This window comes from Gymnoscopelus microlampas (assembly GCF_963454915.1).
Source record: "Gymnoscopelus microlampas genome assembly, chromosome: 18".
Taxonomy (NCBI): Eukaryota; Metazoa; Chordata; class Actinopteri; order Myctophiformes; family Myctophidae; genus Gymnoscopelus; species Gymnoscopelus microlampas.
Window position 1 is genome coordinate 32,596,615 of NC_139955.1, and position 27,809 is coordinate 32,624,423.

The 27,809-nt window shown below is 44.3% G+C and overlaps 1 protein-coding gene across 1 annotated transcript in view; it reads right to left on the bottom strand.

Annotated features, from left to right (window-relative positions):
• Positions 1-27,809, bottom strand: part of fat4 (FAT atypical cadherin 4) — a 108,715-nt gene that overhangs the window by 43,423 nt on the left and 37,483 nt on the right. The window contains exons 2-5 of the mRNA XM_084041511.1: positions 10,764-10,895; positions 4,489-4,750; positions 3,222-3,572; positions 20-624 (exon numbers count right to left, since the gene is read on the bottom strand). Of these exons, the coding sequence (XP_083897637.1) occupies positions 20-624; positions 3,222-3,572; positions 4,489-4,750; positions 10,764-10,895 (1,350 nt within the window). The remainder of the gene's footprint in view (positions 1-19; positions 625-3,221; positions 3,573-4,488; positions 4,751-10,763; positions 10,896-27,809) is intronic.

Consider the following 27,809-nt stretch of genomic DNA (forward strand, 5'->3'; position numbering starts at 1 on the left):
AGCTCATCTCTCTTCTCACCTGCAGGACATCGGTGCCCGTCAGGGTGTCCTCCTCGATCTCAACGTCGTAGACATTCTGCGAGAAGCTCGGCGTGTTGTCGTTCACGTCAAGCACCATCATGGTCACGTCCATGGTGGCCGACAGAGCGGGTTCGCCCTTGTCGGTGGCCACCACCGTAAGCGTGTAGTTGGCCAGCTCCTCGCGGTCCAGCTCCCCGACCAGCCTCACGTCCCCGTCGATCGTGCCGATGCTGAACTTGTTGCCAAACGGACCCCTGAGGCCGTACTCCACGTAGCTGTTGGGCCCGCTGTCGACGTCCACGGCGCGGGCCGTGAACACCACCGTGTCCACCGGCGTGTTCTCCTGGACATAGGCCATCCTCTGGGACGTGAACGAGGGCGGGCAGTCGTTGACGTCCAGGAGGATGATTGACACCTGGGCGGTGCTGGTGAAGCGGGTCATGGGAGGCGGGGCTAAGTCGTGGACCGTGACGACCAGGTTGTAGAAGGACTGGGTCTCCCTGTCCAAGGCCTTCTTTGTTTGGAGAACGCCCTCCTTCGTGATGTGAAACTGGCCCTGAGGGTCACCGGATGCGATGCTGTAGAAGAGCTGGGCATTTAGACCTGGAAGACATGGGAAAGGTATTGCTTTGATTATTTCATGAATCGTCATAGATATCTGTTTTTGAAATTCAATTCACCGATGTATAATATAAAAAACATCTGACTGTTATCGTGTTAAAAAAGGAGACAAATACTTTGAATGGGGATTATTTAGAATGACCTCGTATAAACAATAGCAGGATAACAAGCGATGAGACAATACTAGAGGTCAGGCACTGATTTAACGGGCTCTCATTGTTAGAGATGCATACATGAATTTGAATTAACTGCTTTTGTTCGTTATCGACATTACATTTCCACAAATTGTGCATGCACATCAGCAGGAGCTCTGGTTGCTACACTTGTCCGTCGAAGTGGATGATTCATTCCTGTACCATGACAGATTGCTATCAAAAGACAAACAACACCGCGGGCCACTTCCTAAAAATGATAGCGCCGCTGAACAATTTGGGAAAATCCCTCTCAAAAGAGCAACATTTATTTAAATGACATAACTAGAGTGCGACTAAACCCCAATGTAGCAAAACTATCTACCCTTAAAATCTGTCCTAATCCGCACTACTCCCCTGGAGCCAGGGTTAAAATGAGCTTAAATTGAGCGTCTGTAATTCAACTCAACGGGGTATTCATGTGGAAAGTGCTGGCATCTTCCCACACTCTACCACATATTTACAGTACACAAGCAAGCAATCCCTTATCAAAAGCCCTTAGTAGCACTTCCATCCCGGTTTTACGGCCGCAACATCCACAGACAAAGTCTGGGAGTCAGGGGTCAGGACTTAGGAAGTGCTAACAATGGCAGTGCTTTATCTTGACAGTGAGAAGCGGAGGTTATATCTGCGAGTCTGGGACATGGTCAGACTGCCCGGACGCCAGAGGACCAAGACAGACTGGGGTTGAGTGTATTTCCCAGGAATGTAGGTCACAATAACCACATTAGGTCTGCTTGAAGTGGTAATTACAGTAGGAAAGAGTAGCAGGGACTGTTAAAATACCATACGGCACTTGAGAAACATGGACACACCACCTGATATTGAGAGATATCTTAATCCATTTAATCACATGCTTAAAGGGATGTTGTAATTTCGTCAAATCACTCATGCATGACATGGAAAAAGGATGAAAAAATTATGTAGGTTTAATTGCTATACTCTATATCCAACTGTCATAACAAAGTGACAGCCCAACATTAAATTAGGACCTTTCACACAACTGATTTATGGACTATGACAATAAATTGTATAATTATGTTGCATGTTGCATAAATGCTCACAGTTTATGGGATATTCCAGCACCACACTGTCCAGTTACTGTAACTGTGACTGCTAGCCCTCTCATGTCTCATGTCTGTTTGTAGTAGCATGTCATGCTGTTTGATCAAGGAACCTTATTGTGGTGTTTCACATTTGTGAGTCAGTTTGGATAAAACCATCAAATGCCTAAAATGCACATGTAAATCATTTAGTGGGTGTTCTAAGCGTCGTAAGTGTTATTATACATAATCCCAGAGAATGCAATTAAGCACCGAAAAATGGGTCTATGTACTGTACATCTTCTGAAATCTATTCTAGACCAAAGGATTCCCAAACTTTTCCATGCCAAGGACCACCAAATAGCTATAGTCATCTGGCTGTGGCCTCATTGCGTAAGTAAGTAAGTAAGTAAGTAAGTAAGAAAGTAATCAAATACAGTAAGTACATCAATAAATAAATAATTAAATAAACAAACAAACAAACAAACAAGGAAATTACGTGGATCCCGAGGATTTTGGACTTCATGTGGCCAGCCTGTGACATCAGTCATCTATGATATCACTTGTCTATGACTTATTGTATCTATGACGAATGTCTCCAACATTTGGGAAAGATTTCAGCACGATCGCAGCCCCATTGACTTCCACTATAGAATTATAGAATTATAAAAAGTACAAAACATACAATATATATTTTTAAAAACATTTGTGGAGGTATTTCTGTGGCCTCCTGGCAGCATGCACATACTGTTAAATTGGCTGTGTCTACCGGTTACACATACAGACCTTGTCATAGACGGCCTCTTGCAGAGCCATGGTGTAAAATGTTTAAATATAATATTTCTTTATTCTAGACCAGTGGTTCCCAATCTTTTGTCCATGCGGCATCGCCTTCTTATCTGACAAAGCTGAGATCCCCCCCCCCCCCCCACATGCACGCAGTTGTATTTTTCAGACATGTTACCCACTTAAGCCCTACTCGTACCACAAATAGCGAAAACAGCAGATCTACAAGCAACACATTGTGAGCTTGTAGATCTGTAGATTTCACAGCTCCAGTAGAGCTGCTAGTGCTTAGTGGCCAACAGTATGCTGACTGTAGCTGTACTGGGCAGCTCCCGGGTTTTAATGTGTGTGTCTGTGTAAATGTGAAGCGGGGCGTTGTTGAATAAAGCACTCCTGCTCAGCCAACCTCCCCTGGGTAAATAAAGGTAGAAAAAAAGAATAAAGAATGAAACACGCTCGTAGAATGGGCACTAAACCTGGTCATAGCCCCGGGCACTACAAAGCCTTAATCGGCCCTGAATGTACTGTGTGTGTATTACATAACATGTACGGTACGTACCATCGTCAGCATCACTGGCTCCCACGGTGACAATGCTGGAGCCTGGAGGCAGGTTCTCTGAGACGGAGGTGCTGTATGCAGTGGTGTTGAACACCGGAGGGTTGTCGTTCACATCCAGGATGTTGAAGTACACCCGCACTGTGCCGGCCTGGCCTCCACCGTCCCGGGCCTTCACTGTCAGGATGTAGTACTGCTGGGCCTCGTAGTCCAACGACCGCGTCACGTTGAACACACCCGTCACCGGGTTCAGGAGGAAGGTCTCGTCCTCGTCGTCTTCCTCCACCGAGTAGGTGATCTCCCCGTTCGACCCCGAGTCGGAGTCGCTGGCCAAGATGGCTGCCACGATAGAGCCTGGGACACATTTACACCAGTAACATTAGAACGGTCTCTTTTTTTTTCTTGGTATATTGTAGCTACACTAAATACATTTCTGGCTGTATGTTAATTCTCTACCGAGAAAGTGGTGTGGCCAAATGATACATTAGCAGCCTGGAGAAAAGAAAGTAGCTAAAAATTAAAATGATAATTTCTAAACCGCTTTTTAAAACACTGTATCATTATTCATTAATCATTTAGTTTGCTCATGTTTGCATTCATACATCCTGTCCATTCAGTATCTGTTTCTGCCTTGCATCTTGGCAACCCTACTGACACAAACTGAGTCAGATAAAACAGATTAGAAGACAGGGAGGTTTTGGGGGGATGTCTGCTGCTCTATTAAAAAATTACAAAAACAACAAAATGTTGAAAACGTACTTCAAACGTTCCTATTGGGGCTCAGCCAGTTAGTGCACCAACAACATGCTCCTTGGTAGTCATGAGGTTCACAAAGTTTGAATCCGACCCCCGTCATATCTCACATGTCTCCCTTATCTCAGTTTCCTGTCCCTCTACATTCTACTATCTAGTAAAGCAAAAATTGCAGAATAAATTATCTTTAAAAAAGAAGCTTGTGTGATGCATTAGCTCTACAAAAAGATAAGATAAACCTTTTTAATACCATTAGGAAAACTGATGGCTGTTGAGGACACTATCACAAACACTGAAATCAAATTTAGACACACCATTTACCAAGCCCGAACATACTACAGTATGTGTACTGTATGTTTCTGTGCAAGGTTTCTCTATTAGTCCTGATATCGTCACTGTAGGGTAGAAACCTTGTAGGTCCAAAACCGCCACTTTTCATTGATTTACGACCGCGACGATATGCTTCACAGCACTCACTGTGTGATGATGTCACTCGGGTACTCGCATGAATCCTTACCTGGCGTCGTGTCTTCGAGGATGTCAAAAGAGTACGTTCCACGTGAGAACTTGGGGGTGTGGTCGTTTACGTCGCTGACGGTGATGTTCAGCCTCATGTCCGAGGACTGCTTTCCATCATCGGCGCGCACCAGTAGGGAATACTTGGAGCGGCGCTCCCGGTCCAGCTTCTTGGTGGCGATCAGGTCACCAGATTCAGGGTCGATCCGAAAACTCTCCTCCGCCCCGCTGATGATAGTGTAAGTCACAAGTGCGTTGGGACCCTAAAATAGAGGAAAAAGGTATCACACAGTGGCAAAAGGCACGTCCTGTCCTGCTGGGCTGGGTGCTGGATCAAAAAATACGGGAGGCTCTTCCTCAGACCTTACTGGGCAGTAATGTCTGAGGAAGAGCCTCCCGGCTCGAAAGGTTACCAATAAATGAACCCACGATGGGAGCAGCATTCTGGTGTGCGGATTTGATTGTTTTTTCAACGCTAAAAATACACATATTAAAGGGCATTTCTGATTTGATTTGATCATTTACACACACGTACACATACGTACACACACACACACACACACACACACACACACACACACACACACACACACATATGATGTCATAGTACTGACGTCATAGACTGGCCTCCAAGCACTATGAAAAGGGGTAGTGCACTAAGTACTCGGGTACAACAGGTATTGCATAACCGAATGGCATGCGTTCCCAACGGGCATCATCCCCAACCGGCATCGGCCTAGAAATAAATATAGGAGAATTGTGCGGGAGAGGTAGCCTACATAAACCCAAATTAGCTTATTGGAGATCCTCCGTTAAAGTATGTGTACAGTCAGGTAGTAAACAAAACAAAAACATACATCAGTGACAAATTTAGCTTAATGCATAGTAAGTAAAAAGAGACAGAGAAAAAACTGAGAAAAAAACATGGTAGTCATGAAAGAAGAGAGTCACAGTTCAGAAAGTTTTATATTGTGATATTTGAGCGCTTGACTCAGACGAAGTACTGCAACAACCTTACCTCAAAGGATTTTGCATGGTCAAACATGCATATGTTTACAGGACACAAACCATAAATGTAACATTGGACCAACGGTGAGTCAGTGTTTGTTGGGTTTACACACATTCATTGTTTCAAATTGACCCAACTCTATCTCTCAGGCAGCAAACCAAACCAAACCTTAATTAACTCAATATTTGCGGTGCTTTCAAAAAAGTTGTTTCATCCCAGTTCTCAGGCTACAGGGCAAAACACAGGACAATACATTTAACTTGTTTCCTGAAACCGCTGCCTCAGATGTGAACTCTCAGGAACCACGGGTTGTCCAGTATCATGAGATCACAAGATCAAAGTTACACCATGTTAGCGTGTCATGTCCTCAGAGTGAGAGCAACCTCTCGGCCCAGATGAATGACACACTTCTCTGTTCAAGACACTCTTTAAACGGAAGGCTCTACTAATCAATGAAACCAAACCACCAACTTCTAGTACGAAAATTCATGTTTGTTTGCAACAATTTGGCACTATAGCCCCCCGTTTGATTATGTGATTCATGTGTCCTGTTTGCTTTGCTAGTGCAATTGTATGAGCCATGAAACCATAATGTCGTAATGACATGCAGGAAGAGTGCTGTGTGATTTCAACACTACTGTAGATTTTAAACTCCACTGAACTGCATTGTAAGATGAATATGTCTTTGAAGCTAAAAAAAACTCTGGCCCGCAAAGTTTTTGGCTAATAGGTGAAGTGAAATGAGGACATCCTAAAAGGTGAAATGAGTTGAAACTAATTAAAAACATTAATATTCTTTAGTAGTAAGAAGTCACTCACAAATCTTATCTAGGGTAGCGTAATGGACTAGGGAGAGAAGGGAAAAATCAACACAGCAGCTGAATGGTGATATTCTCATGGGACTCCCTCTTAGTCTTTGAACTTCTACAGGCTATAGTGTTCCTCTATAAAGGCAACTAATAGATCCCCCGGTACTTTGGACAAGTACAACCGCCAGGACACATGTGGAAGCTAAAGCAGGGGCTTTGGAATAGGAGAGGAGAACTGAATGCGATATGACAACTGAATAAGCCCGATGACAGAAGTTGACATTTATGTTTGTCCTGGGCACAATAGCATCCTGAGAAACATCAGACAACTGTCTCTGCCCATGTCTTTCGCCGAAGAGCAAAAATGGCACATCAAAAGCTGCTGCTATTCATCGAGATGAAGCGAAGGCTTTAAGTTACAGCTGGTAAAGAGCTAAGCTAAATGTGTCTCTTTCAGCTACCCGTGAAGTCTGGGCAGCTTTTTGATCGTGGCAGGACAATGGTGAGGCTTATGCAATGTGCGTTGCATTAAGTGCTTTCTATACCTGCAGAATATCTTAAAATATTCCTTTATTGGTTATAGGTACAGTTCTGAGGATGCATCACATTATGCATACTGTGAGTTATTGTTCGTCTAAAGTAAAATATTTTAGTGTTTATGTTCATCCTGGACAGACAGTAGTGAATGCATCTGACACATGATTGGAGGCCTTAGAACCAAATACTTTCTGTCCATCATGAATAGAAGTGGGATGCCAGTATAGTCCTCCTTTTAAACCCTCTACATCAAATCTCTTTGCCAAAAATAACTGATCTACAAGCTGATCTCGGAGCTCTGCTATTTCCGCCAAATATTCACCCCAGAATAGGGACGCTAGGGTTCATGTGGTTAATATATTGACAATGTCTTTCTCTAAAACAGTCCCATTCCTTTAAATAGATACAATGAGAGACTGTGCAAAGATAATGAACCAACCAGCCAGAGCACAGTGTTTGTCTCCAACAGCCTTAGATGGAGTACATATTAAGAGGCCTAGTTCATGTCTGACTCCTTATCTCTTTCCCATCACTGCTAGTTTTATGATAAGATAAAAATGCCTGTCATTTTGACCTTGCCTCTCTCTCTCTCTTGCTCATTGCATTACCAGAGACGTGCTCATAGATCCAGACCTAGTAAAAGTGGGGAGGCGCGGGGAGATTAGGAGGACGGACTGAGTGAGGCTCTGCTCATCTTAAGGACCCCGCTGTCATCAATCAGGAGCTCCAGGTCTGGCAATCCCATCAGCCACCTGGGCTGCGGCTCCGGAATCCAACACCCGCAGTTTGCCAATTAATTTTCTGATAGGGTTCAAAAGCAGAGCATGAGAGGTAGGAGGGAGAGAGACAGAGTAGGGGGTCCCATCTAGGCCCCCGTTCAACACTTTCTTATGCACGCGCTCGCATGTGTGCATGCACACACGATCAGGCATGTCCGCGAACATGGCGTGCACATGTGTGCACACACATACTGTAAGTTAACCAACATTGACCGCCCCCTTGACCTTCACTAAGGATTACTTTACGGCCCTCAGAAGACATTGTCATTAAGGGGGTGGGTGGGTGGGGGGGTTGTGTGGCGTGTGGGCGGGTTGACCAATTAAACAGCAGACTTCCACGGAGCAGCAGACTCAGGAACAGAAGGAAACTCATTTAGCAGACGAGTGGTTTTTGGGAGCAGGCAGTTCCTATGAGGAGTGGAGAGGTGCGAAGCAGACAGCGCCGCCAGGGATTCCGGGCTTCCGGAATGCAACGTTGAGCTGAGCAGGCGAGGCCAATCATAACGCAAACAGCTTGTTGTCACTGAGGCCCTCCAGATGAACCCTTGTTGAAACGCGGTAAAGTCTCAACTCAACTCGACTGTCATGGTGTAAATCCGCTCTGAACACATTCATGCCTTAGAAATGGCGGCGGTTATAATGAAAACAAAAAGGAAAAGTGCATAATACGCCGCTGCTTACAAGAGTTGTGTGTCTCTGGAACACATTACTGCTCAATTTCAGGCTGAGGTTACTTTTTGGAGGCCTCTCCAAAAAAACACCCATTGTTGTACTTTTCTTCATTAAGAGAGCTTTACCTGCAGCGTGTTTTCCACATTAGGTCACCATGTTAATAAAATGTTCGGGTTCTCTACAAAAGCACAAAAGGTAGTGTATTTCTTTTCAAAATGAGGTGAGAAACTTTTTTCAAAGAGAGTCCGACCTAGCCCGCATTGTGAGGAGAACAAAATAAAATAAAAGAGAGCAATCTCTTTTCTTTTAACCCGTACGCAACCTTTTCCTTCTTTGGGGTGGAAATGGGTGTAGCGAAAAACGGATGCTAAGAAACAGCATTTTAATACCCTCACACATGAATCCCACATGTAGCACTGTTAAATTGGATGGGATCATTATGATGTCTGAATTCAGCCAGTCAGCTGGCCAACAGCTTGCGCTCTTGGCTACTCCAACTCTGGCTCACACATGTGGCTTTCTCTCAGCGAGGGCTCCAGTGCGTTCCGTACGCTTAGTGTCAGCGCAACTTAAGTTTCCTGCGTTAGGATGTGGGCAAAGTGTTGGCCGGACTTCTGCCTGGCTCTGAGCAGGAGCTGGAATGAAACACAGGCTCCTATTTAGCGACCCTATTCATGGCAGTGTTGAAGTTTGGGATAAACATCTATAACCTGTAATTCTCGAAAGACTCCACTAGATTCTCTTTTTTTTGGTCTTACGGTTTTTCTTTTCTGCATGTCTCAGTCTCACTGCGGGCAGCATGCTACTTCCCCTCAACAAAGGGTTATTGTTTGACCTTCATCATCTCAACTAGATATTAGCACATGAACTCAATTCAACGCCTGAAGTCTAGATACGTGCGTGAAAGTATAACATTCGACTTTTGAGTTGTGGAACACAGCTCACGCAGACGCGCCCCTCAAAAGTCAAATGTGAGGAAAAAGGGAACGACAGTGAAAGAAACACTGCTCAGTTTGATTTCACCACCATATGTTAAACCTTTCAAGATCAAAGTCTTGAGGTCTCTGGCACTGGGGAGCAAAAAAAAAAAAAAAGTAATCAAATAATGTCCTTAAAATCCCCCTATTGAAAATACTGACTTGATTCCAGGCCTGAGATTTACAGTCAATATACAATTCTGATAAAAGAGAAAACGGACGAAATTGGACTATGTCGAGTTTTTCTCACATTGAGACCTAAGCGTAGGGGTGAGGCAACAGCTGTGCAATAAAAGACGTGTGGCCTCATAAGTTAACATTAAGTTTGATTCCATATTCCCTCTCTCACACTAATCTTTCTCCTCTATGGCCTGACTTCTTTCCACTCGCTTCCATTGTGTCGTTTGGCATGGGCTGATGGACCGCAGACCTTGGAGATGGGGGTAGGCCTCCTTTTCACTCGCTGCAGGATTTCATGTCCACATCCTGCCTAGAGCATCGAAAGATGGAGGCGATTGGTAATTGAGGGCGATGCCAGTGATGTAATGTGAACTACGGGGGCCGCAGAGGGATTATCGGAGCCTCACGGTCGAAAAAAATCTATCACTAGTCCGCTTGCGTCCACGTCGCTCCGTGACACCATGGTCTTTACATGCCTCGAGTTATGTCAAAACACAAATTCTCTCTCTCTCTGTGTGTGTGTGTGTGTGTGTGTGTGTGTGTGTGTGTGTGTGTGTGTGTGTGTGTGTGTGTGTGTGTGTGTGTGTGTGTGTGTGTGTGTGTGTGTGTGTGTGTGTGTGTGTGTGTGTGTGTGTGAGAGAGAGAGATAGTGATAAAAGTGAAATAGTGAGGAAGAAAGTAACTGCAGGCTGGGGACCTTGCCAAGTGTATAGCAAGGGCTACAACAACAACAACAACAACAATTATGTGGCATCATTATTCACTTAGTGGAGAAGCACAGGTTAGTATGCTACGGCCTGCTTATGACCTCTGCCACCATTATGCACAATGTAACATCTTGTTGAACTTTAGTAGAACCTTGGATTATAGACCTACCAACCTGTCCATGATATACAATCAACTTTATCTGTTTGCTCCTCTACTATTGGCAAAGGTCTCAGAATCACACTTTTAGCTTTGTTTTAATCCTTGAGCACAGAGGCAAGAGATATCGATTATTGACATTATTTGAACTTATATCATGCACAAATAACTACTGTATATAACCCAAGGTTCTACCAAAGTCTAACATCATTTAAGTGCCAATCTAAAAAATCCTTCCAGAAGTCTCCAGCTACGGACATTGTTTTAAAATAAATATTCACAGAACAGATTTGTTTCAAATTATATGTATCACGTGTCGCTTTCTTCCAGATGTACATGCGTTTAAATCCTTAGTGGTTTATTTACTCTAGTAATGCATGTGCATTTTGAGTGAAAGGCTGAGCATCTTGACAGGCACAATAGAAAAATGCGAGGAGCAGTTACAGTACCTCGTCTGCATCCGTGGCTGTTAGCTGCATTATCTTGTAGCCATCTCCAATGTTCTCCTCAATGGTCACGTCAAGAATATCGTTGGGGAAAACAGGAGGGTTGTCGTTGACATCCTGCAGTGTGATCTCGACCTGTGGGTGGGGGAGACAGAGAGAAAGGGGGGAGAATAAACAAGTCTGTTTCCATCAAAAATCCTATGTCAAACTTGGCCTGCTAGACCCGTTAAGTTAACAACAAAAAAACATTGTCCTCCTCTCCCGTGGATTTCTGGTGATTGACAAGCAGCAGGCCAGGGGAAAGTTATCGTTCTCATGAATCCTAAGTGGAACTACAAATAAAGAGGCTGGAGAGGAACAGAGATGGTAACCTGTATTCACTCTTGTTCTAGTCTAGCAGCCTCCAAGGTAGTGTGTTGGTATCTATAATCACCAATTATCTCATCTACTATTTGTGTGGAGACTAGTAGTAGCAGAGAAAATATCTATTATCAGAGTCTCAAACAACACCTCGCTTCAAATTGTATTCAAGAAGCGAGACTCCCATGACTTAAGAATTAAATCCCTTCTGGCTCTTCTTATCCTCGTTAAGTTTAAAAAAATGATTACTCATCCACGTGTTGATTGTACACAGGCAGTCAGGGACCTTAAGGCATTTTAATCATTTGACTCAACAGAATGTAAAATTGCGTGAGATCGGCATAACTATGGACATTTACATGATGTTTTCTGATAATGTGACCTAAGGGAAACAGCTGTCTCCAATGCCGGGCCCACTCTGCAGTATGTGGCACAGTCAATGTAGGTGTCACAGACTCATTTTCAATATCGGAGTTAAAACAGCATGTTTCAAGCATTGTTCTTCACTCTTTATCACACAGTGCGAGAGAGGGTCAACGGTTTTCTGCCCCATCAAGTCATGCAGATCATTTTCAAATCCATTTCTAGCTCAGAGAGTGTACAAATGTAACCAAATGGGTCCTTATGATTTGAACCCTGAGGATTTTACTGTGTGCAGCATCTCACTGGGACAAATTGTGCGTGCATTCCAGACAATGTGATCCCAAGTGGGAATCAAACTGACTACCCTCCAGCCATTGAGCCAGGCAGGACCTCCCGTGGCGAGTACAAACAAAGTAGAACAGGACCAGAGCTACAGTACAGAGCTATGCAAATGTCTGGGGGAAAGCGGTGCACTCGAGACAGTGAGAGTGAGGCAGACATTTGCGGTGTCAGATGTTCTCTGTCTAGCCTGGCAATGTTACATTTCCACTCATATCCCACCACTTAAAATGTGATCCCCCCCATCTCATCCTCTAACCCAAATATATATTTCAAAGCCGGTAAACATGGCTCGATTCTGAATCATAACAGACATTTTTGCCCCACATTCTCTTGTTTGTTGCTTCTGTAAATATGTAAAAGCCGTGTTTAAATTCTCAAGCGATGGAATCTCCATTAATGTTGACAGTGATTATGGTAATCATTGTGCCCGCCGTCGTGAGGCTGGACATTATACCGTTGGTTCTACTGTTCTGGTGTAGCGGCATCGACGTCATGCTGAGCCTAACAGGAAAAAAAGGAACAGCTGTCGAAAGGTTCCACAATGGGTGACTTTTTTTCCTTTTTTTTTCAACCAACCTGAGTTTCCCTTAAGATATTTACAGGGCAGACAATGGGCCTCAAGGCCATATGGACCTCCGAGGTGGGGGATGGGGTAGATGGAGGGGGGTTTGGTGGACCGGCAGATACAGCAGTCTATTCATACTTCGGCCATTAACAGGAAAAATACTGTACCGTGTCCCCACAAAATGCACAGGACACAGAACAAAATGCAGCTGGGACCTCTTTCCTCACAACTGCCACTGTCTTCCTTTCTGACTTCATTAAAGTATATCAAAAGAGAAAGAAAATACTGCATGTTCAGAGTGATGCCAGGAGTAGTATAGTCTTGGAAAGTTAAACTGCAGTGTGGACATGCTGGACATGTTCGCCTGTTGGGATCAAACCCAATTATGAGGCCACCCCACCGACCATGACCAAGTTCAACCCTGATCCTGACTCTCCTGAGGGATTCAAATGTGAAAATTGTGATTATCAAACATAAACTGTTGAAAGTGCATGTATTTAATTCAGTCTGATCAGAGGCAGGGATAAAATATATCCAAAAATCGAACCCTAGTCACAACCATTGCAGCAGAAACAAGACCGATTATGTACAGTATTAGGCAGATGCGCCGCATAAGCAGGTCACACCAACTTCGGCTTTCGACTCAACTCAGGGCCCGAGCCCAGGGACCCGGGCAAAGTCAACAAACAATGAATATTTATCTCCAGGCCGTGTGTCCCCCTTGATGTGTAAATAATGCAAGCCCACTTCTGAGGAGGAACTAATTAGGGCAGAAGTGCAGTTTTGAGAAATAATTATGTTTCCCGTCTTCCAGTTTGCATTACCCAGGCTCCCGCGGGACAGGAAATATATCAAAGAGCTGTGGTGAAAAATTAATCGGGAGGAAGAGGAAGCAAGACAGAGTGAGTGAAGAACAGATCATGGAGAGAGACGGAGGAAGAGGAGATTTGGTTCTGTGGCGTTGCTCCAGGGCACACAGGCCCCAAGACCCGGACGCCCTAGCCAGGGCAGGTGAAACACATTAGTTTACACGGTAAAAGATTGTGTTTCACTGACTGCTGTTTCAAGTTGCAGCTACTGCTAACGGGCTGGCAGGGCTCTATTATTTATGGGGGCGGTATGAATGATTCACGTGTCAAGCGGTTCCTGACCACTGTCCATTATCATACCTTAACCCATTCAATCCGGGAACGCTATGGGCTTGTAGATCTGCTTTTTTTTGACAAGTCGTAAAATTTGTGCAAATCATTGAATATATATATTTTCAAGCATTTTTGGAACGACATATTTTGAAATGGGGGTCAGCGGCCAAATACCTATCATTTTGGGGGTCCTTGACATGGAAAAAGTTTGAGAACCACTGATATAGCAACATAATTTTTTGGGATTTAGACATTTGTAGAATCCCCCAGAAGCAAAGATTTGAGTTAAAAATGTTCGCTTTAAAACAACATTCAAAGATTTGCACACATTTTTACGATTACATTTTTTTTTAAATAGCAGATCTACAAGCTCATAGTGCGGCACTCAGTTTTTTTAATAGAAAAGAAAAGAAATCTAAAATGACAGAGATGCGTCCCCGGACTGAATGGGTTAAGTGATGGAGATTATATCTCAGAAATAGCAAAGAGTTGGAGACTGCAACATATCCTCAGGCATCAAGTCAATTCAAACTGCATTTGTATAGCGTGTTTCAATCACTGGGACGCTAAAATGTGCTTCACAATAAACTTTGAACATGCAGAAGCACACGCATGCAAATGCAATTTAGATGAGGATAAAACTCACAGAGAAAATAAAAGATCTAAGATAAGATCTTAAATGGCTAAAAAGACGTGACGCATTAATCTGGTTACTAATCTCTTTAAGATGATGTGATATATGTGTCAGTGAGAGGTATGACTCAGATGTCATGTAATCTGTTCCCCCCCGGCTCACACGGCTTTCTCTTTTCAAATCCGTTCAACTTTCATAAATGCATACTCTTTGAAAGTGTAAGTGGTGCCATCTCAAAGACAAAGAAGATTCTCCTGAAGCAGTGAAACCTGAGTCAGACGTTTTCTGCTACCGCGCTAAGCAACAGACACCAACCCCCCCCCCCCCATTCTTTTAAGGTGCCAAGATAGTTCCTCCAGTCCACCCTGGTGCGTTTTAGTCAGTCTGCATGGTGAGAAGAAATGGGATCTGGTTACAGCTGTGTCTGGACTGCAGGAGAACACAACTTTTTTCCTTTTATTATCTACATGTTGTAGAAGGTGGAGGTTAGCAAAAGAAGACCCCCCCAAACCACCACCACCACCACCCTCTAGTGTGTCATACTTGTAGTTCTACCAAATTCATGGCACAGAAACAAGGTAGCCGGTCGCACACATATTCTGAGTTAGTGAGTCAGTCGTTTCTTTCCGACCAGCGGACAGAGTGATTAATTAAGTGAATACTGTTGTGCATTAACGATGAGTAATACAGTGCACAGCTACAACCTCTGCGAAGGATAAAAATTCACATCATTATCAGCATACGTCTCGTCTAAGCTATGGTTAGCTCCCAAAAACGTGACCTGACTGATGCAACAGTTGGACTATAAAACTTGAGCTCACTGCAAATCATAAAAGCTGGATGAGGGCGCGCCACATGCAGGGAATAATCATCTCAAAATGATTACATATCTCATTAGATGCTGTTGACGACTTGGGGTCAAGGTTCGAGGTAAGCACCAGCTTCCAACTCTCATTATGCGTGGCCTCTAAAATTGAACAATTCCACTTTGGTTGGTCCATAATATGTTTTTTTTTGCTGTTGTGTGCACAACCCCAACTTGGACCTAATGTGTCAAAAACTGGGATCACAAGCCTATTCCACATAACACTTCATCATAAAATACAGCCAAAATAAGACATTGTTTAAAGAAATTACTCAGACCTTGGCGCAGAATGAAATAGCTTAAAAGTACAAAAGAATTTTTGTAATGCCAGAAAAGGGGAGTCAATTCTATAACCTATGAAACATGTGGCGATTCCATTAATTTAGAATTTAAAAAGAAACATATATCAAGAAAATCCAGTCCAAGGCTTAATGCATGGGTTGTTTACAACAAAACGATGCTTATCTAAGGTTACGTTTTAGCAAGTGTGTTGATGGGCCTTGCGTAATCTGAAGTAGCCGTCTTTGAGGAGCAGTGGGAAAGGCTGGTACTACTTTGGCTGTCAACGAAGTATTCCAGCAGAAGCCCCAAAAGGATGAAGGCTCCAATTGCCATGTTTCCCCAAAAAGACAGAGGAGAGATGAAGAGTCATGGCTGAGCCTTCTCATATTCAGTCTTCAGACTGAGAGGTTACATCCCTTCCAACCGCTGTGACTGTGAACGCTTCTGAGCACCACGCCCATCACAGTAGAGGTCAGTAAGGACGTCCCAGCTAATAACCCACAGGCATCTCAAAACTGGATGGATCGAACTTGCAGGGCTTCAGGCTAACTAACTCTATTCTGGTTGGAAAAATCATACTCCAGCGTTTCTGTGCTATTTAAGAGGCAGTGCATTGTATGAAGGGATCTGTCATCCACGCAACTTTGGAAATGGATTGCCGACTGTCTAGAGAAAGCCCAGGCTCTGTCTCTGTGTTTGCCTTTGCCTTAATCTGAAAACCGTATGGCACAATCCTGTGCACGTCTGATGAATGCCCTGCTATGTAAGAGAAATGTAAAGTGGGACCGGGGTGATATAACGGCACATTCAACATAATTCATTTCCTGCAACTCCCCAGACTCACAGACAAAGACCATCTTTATTTCACTTTATCTTCACTTTCCCTTCCACCTCTCCTCGTGTTCATTTGAATGTTTGGATGTAACGTCGGAGGCTCTCGGGCTGCAGATTTATAGGGATGTTAGCTTAAGAACCTGTGGGTTTGGTGGGTCAAGCACACGGCTATAATACCATCTTGGCTCCCGTCTGTTGAGAACAAAAGGAAATGTCAGTAAATAATAATAAAGGCGACAGGCCAGTATAACTTATCCAACCCTTTGGCTTTTAAAATTTCCTTTTTTTAAATACATTTTTTAAATAACACGTATGCAATCACGAGTCCGACTGGCATGATTTGTCAAACAACTGCTTGCAGCACAATCCATCTCTCGACCGCAGTCCTTAGACTGGGCAGTGCACGCGCGCTCCGGAGACAGGAATCCGAGCGTGCCGCAGACGGGAATGTGCCCGCGAAAAAGGCAGACAAAGCTGGACACTCGCCAAACCCCAACACACTGTGCGAGCGAGAAGTCAGGATACGGATCCTATCCCCCTCAAGTCCACCCCCACCCAACCCCAAAATCTTCTCCAGTGGAAAAAAGAGAGAGAGAGAGAGAGAGTGAGAGGGAAAGGGAGAGAGACAGACAAAACTAAACAAAACAAAACAGGAGAGCCTGCAAACGATCACGAAGCACCTCCGCCTTATGTAACCAACACAGGGGTAGAGAGAGAGAGAGAGAGGGAGAGAGACGGAAGGAGTGAACGAGAGTAAGAGAGAGGGGGGTAGTAGAGAGACAGACAATGGCGGACAAGTGGTTTTAATAAAGGGGGATCACTGTCCTCTCTGAGGAGCACTTCACCAACTGTTAAAAGATTGTTTGTCTACAGCAGGCCCCTTCAAGCCCCCAGCGAACCCCCTTGCCAAGCGAGGCTTCCCTGCGAGTGCTTCTGCTGGGATATATAATCCGGCAGAACCAATAACCCACCAGGTCGTCTGGACCAGGGCATTGTTTTGCAGAGGTTCTAGGCCCGTTGACATCCACTGCACATGGGGAGGACTGGAAACAAATCATGATGAATTGCCGTCTCGAATGGTCCCATTTCCGGGCCAAGAAAGCTGTGCGAGCTGGCGTTCATCTTCACTATAAACAGCTGTATTCAAAGCCCCCCCCACAAACACACACACACGCACGCACGCACGCACGCACGCACGCACACACACACACACACACACACACACACACACACACACACACACACACACACACACACACACACACACACACACACACACACACACACACACACACACACACACACACACACACACACACACACACACACACACACACAAACACACACACTATTGTTCATACCTGGGAGATCTAAGGAGAACATTTTAATTAGGCCTTATGCGAGATCAGCCTACAGTTAATGTTGGGACATGACGTTTGCCCCTCCCTCAAGCCAGAGTACAATTCAAAGCTATCATCCAAATTACCATAGCCCATTACATTCTGGTGCCTATAGTAGACTACCGTATGCCGGGATGAAAAAGGTTAGAGCAAACTTCAAAAAGCGGTGCACTTCTGCTTCTCGTGAGATTAAAGGTAAAAACAAAGTAATTAGCCTTCTTGTGAACGAACTAGTATGCTTTGAAGATGGAAGGAGAAAATTGATTTACTTTTATCAGTCCATTTGTTCTTTTTAAGGGTTCCTTGAAAAATGGAAGGAGACCATAACCAGAGCTGGGCGACGACTGGTCTCTATCTTGGAGCCGGCAGCTCTGCGTGAGTCTAGGGCCTTATCACGCCTCTCTCTCTCTCTCTCTCTCTCTGCCATTACCTTAAATTTGTAAGTGTTTAAATTACTTCCTTTAAAACCCGTGAAATAGAAAACATATTTTCAGCGCTCAAAAATGTATATGGCAGATTATAATCAAATGAACCTCATAGGCATTGATAAGACCTGAAAACCTTCACAGCTAAAGGAATACATCTCATCAGTTATCAATATATAGTGTTTGTTAGGTAAAAATGATCAATGATTTTCCAAACAGGTCAAGAACTGGACTACCGTAATACCCAGGACTTCGTCATTAGGCCTGTGTCTACGAGGCATATGCATGCTGTGTGGTTGAGTAACCAGGGCGCCCACTACTGCTTTCTTCCAACAGCGGGTTGAAGAGATGAATGTGTGCCAGAGCTGTCATGAATATTTAAGAGTGGAAGATCCTTTCGAACAGGCTCTGCTTGGCCTTGAACCCAGCAGGATTTTTAACAGAACTCTTAAATCTATGGGATACAGATACAAGGCATGTCTCTTTCAAGCCAAGAGTTGGTTTGAGACAGAAAAGACAGAAAGAGAAGACAGACAGACAGACAGACAGACAGACAGACAGACAGACAGACAGACAGACAGACAGACAGACAGACAGACAGACAGACAGGCAGGCAGGCAGGCAGGCAGGCAGGCAGGCAGACAGACAGACAGACAGACAGACAGACAGACAGACAGACAGACAGACAGGTAGGCATGTAGGCAGGTAGAGAGAAAGGCTTTAAAGACTATAACGGCATCCGTTGCTGTCGACCAAAGATTGATGCAGAAGATTTGCTACAGCTTTGAGAATGAAAAAAAGCATCAGCAGCGCTGAAGGCCCCGTCTAGGTTTGACCTAATTATGAAATAGCCTCAGTCAGATCTGCGACAACTGCTTGTCCGATGTTAAATGATTAGCTTGCGGTAATGCTGTTTGGCAGTGATTAAAATGTTAAATCATTAGGCCCTACTTCCAACATGATTAACCAGGTGGTTGAGAGCCAAGAAAGGTTTGGCGCCAGGAATGGATCAAAAGAGATCTTGTTCCCAAAATGACCCACCTACCCGTTTGTTTTCATGCATGAATATTGCACTGAACTTGCAGTTCAGTCAATCCAGCAAGCTAATTTTCTCCAACATTCAAATATTTAAAAAAAATCTTTGAGGCTCAAGAGGTTTGCCATATCCAACCTATTAGGCCATAATTGTGGAATGAATACTTTGCTATTATCCTATAAATTATAGTTTTTACTGTCACTTTAAATTACAGCTTCACACTTAAAGATGCACTGCAGCTATTGCAGATGTCCCGTGTTTAACTGCGCACCTGGTGATCTGCAACTACACCTGAGAGCAAAAGCAAAGTTTTGCTCTCTTTTTAGCAAAGTAGTCCACAGCAGTGAAAAAAACGTCTTTAAGAGATTTTTCAAAAATAGCAGATCTACAAGCTCATAGCGCGGCACTCAGTGCCACGCTATGAGCTTGTAGATCTGCTATTTTTGAATAGCGAAGCTAAGTAGTTAAAAGGATTGTGACGCTATGGTAACTAATTTAGCTCCCCCGAGGACCACTGGTGGTCCCCGCACCACTGGTTGAAATCCACTGGTCTACAGTATATTAATACAAGACAGATGCGAACTTCAACAGCTGTAACTGTCAATATATACAGTACAAACGTAGGACGAAGGGTTAAGTTAAATTGAGACCATCTTTTACTAGTGAGGATGGAGGTGAGCATAGTAGGCGGTTAGAGGAGAAATTATGCAAACTAACTACTGCACACAGTAGTTCATTACTTTCTTTTATAAGTGCAAGTGAGAAACTGCGAGGAATGCTGTGTGTGTTGGTGAGTGTGTGCACGTATGCATGGGGGGAGGTCTGCAAGAACCACATTTAGCCTAATCCAAAACAGAACTGGGTTTGTTGTGCAAAAAGTCCCAGCCACCCCATGCAGACTAAGTCCCCCCTCCACACACACACACACACACACACACACACACACACACACACACACACACACACACACACACACACACACACACACACACACACACACACACACACACACACACACACACACACACACACAGAAAGAAAACATTAACAATGGTAAGAGTGGGAGAGGGTGAAAAAGCAGTGTGCATGCATGTGTGCGTAAGTACATGTGTGTGTGTGCGTGCGTGCGTGCAGCCTGTGTTAATGTGTGTGTGTGTGTGTGTGTGTGTGTGTGTGTGTGTGTGTGTGTGTGTGTGTGTGTGTGTGTGTGTGTGTGTGTGTGTGTGCTGGGAGGGAGTAGATGGTGCCCAATCAGGGGGGACTGTGGTGACTCTCCAAGCTCTCTCTGGCTGTCGAACTCCCTCACAGGGAGGTCGACCAGTTTCTCAAAAGGTGAACACACATACACAGGCACATTTCCAGTTAACACTGACTCTTCACATCAAATCTCAGAACTACAATAATTCCAGAATCCCAGCTGAATCATAAACATCCATGACTTCACAGTTTCTATATTCAATCGTCACTTGAAGTTCTAGAGTTTGAGTTTGAGCATAACCACAAACGTATTTTAATATTCCAAAAATAAATATGTGCAAAGGATACATTAAATCAGTTTAGTTGCACAGATAGTCACATACAGCATTAGTACCAGTGTAACAAGCTACAAGGTAAAGTTAGCTCAAACTCTGTTGAGATAACTTTACCCATAGCTTAAACTTAATGATGTTAAACCCGAGCTGCAAAACTCACCATATGAGCTTTGTATTTCTCAACAAAAAGGAAAACCCAAGTTGTGTCCTAAGTTAGCTGCAATACAACTTGGATCACAAAAAAAGTTCCACTTAGTTACAATGAACTAGCATGGACAATTTATAACTAATCTTCCGTGAGTTAAACACTGCATCACTTCACATAATTCCATTTTGGTATTCCTGATCCAAAGGATAACCTCTCATTTAAAAAAAAGAGTAAGAAATAAATAAATAAAGAAATCTCCATATCCATGCAAGCTATTACTCATTTTGCACACCATACATCTGCCTCGGTCATTTAGGGCCCCGGCAGGAAACAGCTTGGCAAGACAGCCTGATCTGAAGACATTTTGAGGGGCGAAAGAAAAAAAATGACAGAGAAATGTTGATGCATTTAACATGAGGTGACGTTGAAAAAAAAAGAGAAACCTTCTGCCGAATAAATTGACAATGAGGGACAGTTTCTCCCTACAGAGGCCACTTATGGAAGTGCACGAGATGAGAACGTCTACGGTTAGACCTCAGAGTAGTTTGCCTTTTTACTAACACACACACACACACACACACACACACACACACACACACACACACACACACACACACACACACACACACACACACACACACACACACACACACACACACACACACACACACACACACACACACACACACACACACACACACACACACACACACGGATGCGGACCTCCGCTACACATACAAACTTCCACGCTACAAGGAGGTCCTTCCAAACCTCACATGTTTAACCTTATCATGAAGACAGTTTTTTTGTTTGTTGCAAGTACCATCCATCTTAATTAACAAGCCATTTGTATGCACTTCAGCGCCCAATACAAACTACCATGGGAAGAAATCCACTGGCCAAAGAGCAGTTTCTAGAGCCCTAAGACATCATTAGCAGATTAAAAACAAAACAACAAAAAAACTTCAATGGCCTCCCCATGTTGCCTGCACATTTCATTATCTCCCACTCTTTAGATGGCCTTTCCCAGCATCCCCCCCACCCCCCATTAGCCTGACTTAGTTGTGCGCCGGTGTTGCGCACAGAAATAACCAATCTACAGTGTAAACTCACAACGCAATCAGCTATTTTTGGTGCGCAACACCGCACGCAACCATGTACAAATCAGGCATTTGGTATTTCACGGACGTGGTCCAAAACAACGCTTCATATACGGAGACTCGCTTCCCATTCCTTTCGTGTTGGCCGTAATTTGAGGCACTCTCTTGGTGATTTATGGCCCCGTCATAACATCAATGCTTCCCTGTCTGTATGGTTGCAGGATAAAAAAAACTGATTGACGTATGGCATGTCGCATTGTGGCTACTGAAATGGGCGAATGTCATTTTTGCCTTCAGACATAGAGCGAGAACTAAACAGACGTCGACCATAATGCGATCCTTTCTCTCTCACCAGCCCCGTAACCCGAAAGGCACGCCATCGGAAAGAGCTGCTGAAAGATCACTGTTTTAAAGGGACACTGTTCTGGCACAGATCTGGTTTCAAAATGGTCACTAGTACTACAGAGTGTGTGTGTGTGTGTGTGTGTGTGTGTGTGTGTGTGTGTGTGTGTGTGTGTGTGTGTGTGTGTGTGTGTGTGTGTGTGTGTGTGTGTGTGTGTGTGTGTGTGTGTTGTGCGCGCGCATGGGTTCTTCCCACAGGGCCTACGTCTGTGAAATAAAAAAGGAAATGGCCTTATGGGTAATTCGGCTTCACAGCCACCGCTCTTTGTCCAGCGGCACGCTCGAACGCCGCTGAATAGCCGAGAGACAATCCATCTCAATTCACCATTCAGGAGATCTATAGAGACTATTAATTGTCAACTCATAAAGGGCCCCCATAGACGTCCCCATCTAAGAGAGAGAGGGAGGGAGAGAGAGAGAGAGAGAGAGAGAGAGAGAGAGAGAGAGAGAGAGAGAGAAAGAAAGAGAGACAGAGAAAGAGAGAGAAGAGAAGGAAGAAATAGTTGATACACCAAGACTTAATTTTCTCACTCTCCTCCTCCTCTTGCTTCTGTCTCTCTCTTGTCTCTGCTATCATCCATAACACCTATTGAGGTTTGTCTCCAGGGTGTGCAGGGGTCAACTCACCAGGTCAGGAGGATTTGCAACTCAGGGGATTTGCATTGTGGGAGCGAGTAGATACTCTGGGGTCGAAGCCCCCAGTTTAGCACAGAGTGTCATTTGTTAGTTGACCTTTCCTCGTAACGCTGGCATCCGTTTTTTCTTTTTCTTTTCTTTTCTGTTTTGTTTTTTTTTGGGGGGGGGGAGGACTAGGGGGGGTATGGAAGAGGAAAGTGGTTCTGTTCACTTTTTATTTGAACCATCCTCTATATAAAAAATACAAACTGTAATGTCCCCTCCTCAACCACTCAGACAACCAGACTTGTGGATATTGGGGAATTTGACAGAAAAGTCCAGACAACAAAAGAGCATCCCCACCGATCATCTCCTCAGGGTGGCCCACTGGAGCCAAACCAACAATCACACAAAGGGGCTTCTTCTTAAAAACAGCACAAAACGAAGAGCAAAACGCCAACAAACCCTCTGACTACTAAAAAGGATGTTGTTTAGTCTGCTGACAATAACAACAAAAATGAAACTAAATCAGATGTCATCATCAATATGCAGGACAACACATCACACGTCCACACGTGGAATGACACACAACCGCAGCCCTTAATCAGTGGCATATTAACACAACATTTACATAGCATGGTAAACAAAACATCGAGGGAATGACCGATTCTGCTCTGTCCCCAAAAATCTTCACTAGCTCTGTTTAGTCTAAATACTGTAGCATCAGATAAGACAAATAAAGTATTTGCTGATGGAAATAAGTGACGGGCAAGATGTAATCTAAACATTATACAATGCCATTAGAGCTATCAGGTCTCTTTCATCAACACTATGAAATATGTTTTAACTGAATGTAACAACAGTTATCATGTAAACTTTGCTCCATTCCATTGTGACACTGAGAAAATGTTTGTTATTATTATGGTAAATAATGGGTTGTGTTGTGCATTTACCTAATGTCCTAATGAGACTTTTAAAGCATGCACTGGAGAGAGTTCACTCTTTGTGTGTGTTAGCTGAGTGGTACCTCTTGCTGCACCAAGTGGCAGAGAGAGGGAAGTGTTTTCATACTAGCATACAATCCCAACTACTGATAAATAATTATCAGGGCTGATCTTATACATTTTTAATTTCCTTGCATGGTTTTGATTGATAAAACACTAATATGTTTGCTTAAAAACCATGCATAGTGCTGCTTTAAATCATTAAATGTTGCATCATGTTCATTCAAGGCAAAATAACGTGAAATAAGCAATAACTATGCCAACTGAGTATCATTCCCATACTGTACATCTTGTTGGGCACTCGCACGACCACAAAAAACAAAGAAACTTCAAAACACTACCACAGTAAAACCCTCAAGTTACGCTGTACCCTCTCTCGTCCATGCAGGGGGGAAAAACAGAGAAGGAAAAAAAGAAAAAGAAAGAAAAGGCTGCAGTGTCTGTGTGCCGGCATGCGTCGTCTGGGCCATGTCAGTCAGTCAGGGGGAAGAGGATTTAAGAAGGGCCACACTGAGGTAAAAAGGGCTTACGGTGTCACATATGATCTAGTCACAGACAGGAACAGTCAGCGCCTCCACCCCCACCCCCCATGCCACCACACGCCATGGCCCCAAAACAGCCAGCCACTTGCCTCAGAGAGAAGGAGAGGTCAGAGAAAGCAGAGTATGGGAGACAGAGAGAGAGAAAGAGAGAGAAGGACCTGTTGAGGCCCTAAAGTCAAGTCGATCGGGCCCCTTGTCTGCTTTATCCTCTGCTCCATGTCTCCCTCCACTTCCCTCATCTATTTTCACTCCCGTTGCCTCCTCTGCCTCCCTTTTCTGCATCTTCCTATCTCTCTCCCCTCCATCCTCCCCTCTGGCCTTTTCTTTTACAGTGTCCTGGGTGTCCCACTTCTTCTTCTGCTTTGTTTTCTACGGGTGTACGCCATGACGCCGACCCCCCCCCCCCCACCATCACACACACACGCTCACACACACACACACACACACACACACACACACACACACACACACACACACACACACACACACACACACACACACACACACACACACACACACACACACACACACACACACACACACACACACACACACACACACACACACACACACTCAACTCCCACTTCTGTTTTTCCATTGCACTGAGAGGGCTCCTCTTTCATTTAGGATACCTCTGACATTGGATTGGGTTTCATGCTAAGTCAGTTTTGGGCTACTACTGTTTATTTCCTCCATGGTTAAACAAACAATAGACCCATAGTAAAAAATAAAGAATTTCTGCTATAAATGTGACCGTGTGTCACAACTTTGTGGAAGGTAAGGGAATTAGCATGCAGGAATGTCTCTGTGCGAGACGTTTATTTTCCGTTAGCGTGATGTGTACGTTTTCCATCTGACACCGTTCCCCAGTCGGAGAGTGTGCTATTCTACGCTCATCTTTCTGTCCAGGGACAGGCAGGCATGCTCTTTTTCCAACAAGTCCCTCGTCTTCACATTTATACACGACAGTTAAACGTTATGATCACTGATGAGACCTGGCCTGCCCAGTGAAACCCCAGTCTACGGCTAATGGCCACGGACTATAGCTCTGCTGAAGCAGTTGGGGTTTGGGACACTTTCAGGCCTTTCGAGTCCACACCTCTCATCTTAACCTCTTTAAACCTGGGATCAGTATATTGGCCAGGTTATTGTAGGTGAGAAAATACATTTAAAAATTAAATCAAAATTGCAACGCAATGCGTTCCTGTTTGTAGAATGGCTAATTTCGCCATGCGACTAAATATATAGGGGTTAACAGGTGTGGAGAGGAGAGGAGTAACTACATAAATATTTTACAAGAGTTAAATGAACACTAAGGATTTTACTGTGAAAGTAAACTACTTTTTGGTCGGTTAAAATGTCTCCCTTGCCTAGAAAAGGTTGGCCAGATGCTTGGTGGATGCTTGGTTTCCCACACAGGACGCCCCAGCAGGAGCGCTGGGAGCTCTTAGTAGTACTCTGTAATACCTTGATTCAAACTCATTCGGCTGCATGGTGTTTAATTGAACCCCTGAGTTGCTAATCCACTGAGAGGAAATCAACTAATCCAGATTAAGGTCAGACAGACGGGGAATGGAATTGTCAAAGCACTCCCTGGAACGGCCCACTGGATGCTTTTTTTCCCCTCAGATCGAGCTCATTATTAGAAAGCTCTGAACAAGTTCACGTGAAACGAACACCACATGGAATAGAGTTTTTTTTGTCACAGCGTGAGAAGATTTTGACATAATCCGCACATCAATGACTGCTTGTTTGTTTGCTTGCTTGCTGGCTGGCAAAGTAAGGTTTAAAGCTGGGAAAGCCCGACTATGGCAGACGTGTGAGCGAACCGATCTGTGAATGAAAGTTTAACAAGAGAGGTGTTAGATGTAAGAGGCGAACAGACTGCGGGGTTATTCGATAGTATCGGTGGCAAACGTGGTGGCAGGCCTATCGCTTTCATTGCCAGACGCTGGATAAGAGTCTATGTCACTCTCGCTCCCATCCTCCCGGAGCAAATACAAGCACTCACTCTGTCACTTCTTGGTCAGTCTCTCCATTTCTCTTGCTATCTCACTCCATCTCTGTTCTACACTTACACAAACACATCCCTCTTTATCTTGCATGCTACAGTATATCGCCCTCGCCTTCTCTCTCTCTCTCTCTCTCTCTCTCTCTCTCTCTCTCTCTCTCTCTCTCTCTCTCTCTCTCTCTCTCTCTCTCTCTCTCTCTCTCTCTCTCTCTCTCTCTCTCTCTCTCTCTCTCTCTCTCTCTCTCTCTCTCTCTCTCTCTCTCTCTCTCTCTCTCTCTCTCTCTCTCTCTCTCTCTCTCTCTCTCTCTCTCTCTCTCTCTCTCTCTCTTTCAGACACAACTACCTTACACACATGCACACCCACAGTGACCTAGTCAATAACATGTCTTTTACGAACAGTGCACTGGCAGACACATTTTCATAATAGCTCTCCATTCCTCTGACAAAAATGCCACTATTGCTGAAACATTACACAGTCAATGGTGTGGCACACTTGACCATCAGTGGTAACTAATATCCTATTGACAGACATGGCTAATGCATTCCACATCAGCACCACACACCCTTACAGACCTACAGTATATTCTGATTCCAGGTGGGACACACCACACTAGCATTTACTGTAGCCACAATGTCATCGTTTTTCTTGGGGCAGCAAAAGAGGGGGAGGTGGGGGTGTACACTGTAGACTAGGCAGCTGTGTTTGGAAAAGGAAACAGTTTCTCAAACTGGGGACAAGTGATATATCTCCACTAGCCTAACCTGAGCCGTGCATTCACTGTCTGTCCCATCCGTGACAGTCTGCAGGGACTCACCGCGTTCCCTCAAAGAGGCAGATCCTCCGCATGCAAGGAGGCTTTTGCAATTAGTGGTCCGACAGCTGGGGAGGCCATTAGAGACGCGTTCTTGGGCGGACGCTCCGTCTTCTGTGTTTAGAGAAGGGAGCTGAATGACACTGGCGAATAAAGACACTAATAAACATTTCTGTCAGGTTGAATGGGGACGTTTGGTGAGAAAGGATTTGAAGGAAAGTTCGGGGCATGGGAAGGGAAAGGAAGAAGGGAGTTCAAGTGATGTCACTGGGCAGCCGACTACATAGAAGCGGCTGGAAAATCTTATTAACTGGTGACATTTTTGCAGATGTTCGTTAGTTTGGCCAAGGTTAAGAAAATAAGTGCTATTACGGCTTTTGCCATTTTGTCTTTGGAGACTCGACCGTTGGCTGGGGACTTGACTACGAGCCATTCGTGGCCATTGTACCATACACAGGGCAATCAAACCCAAATGTGCGTGTAATGCTGGCCTAACGCATACTGTATACTCTGTGTCCATTCACGTTTGCTCTGGAGAACTGAAGTCATTGATTGATTTGTATTACTTACAGCTGGTGTGTTACTGCTTACCACAAAGTCTAGGCGTGAAGGCTACAGGCTAACTTGTACTACGT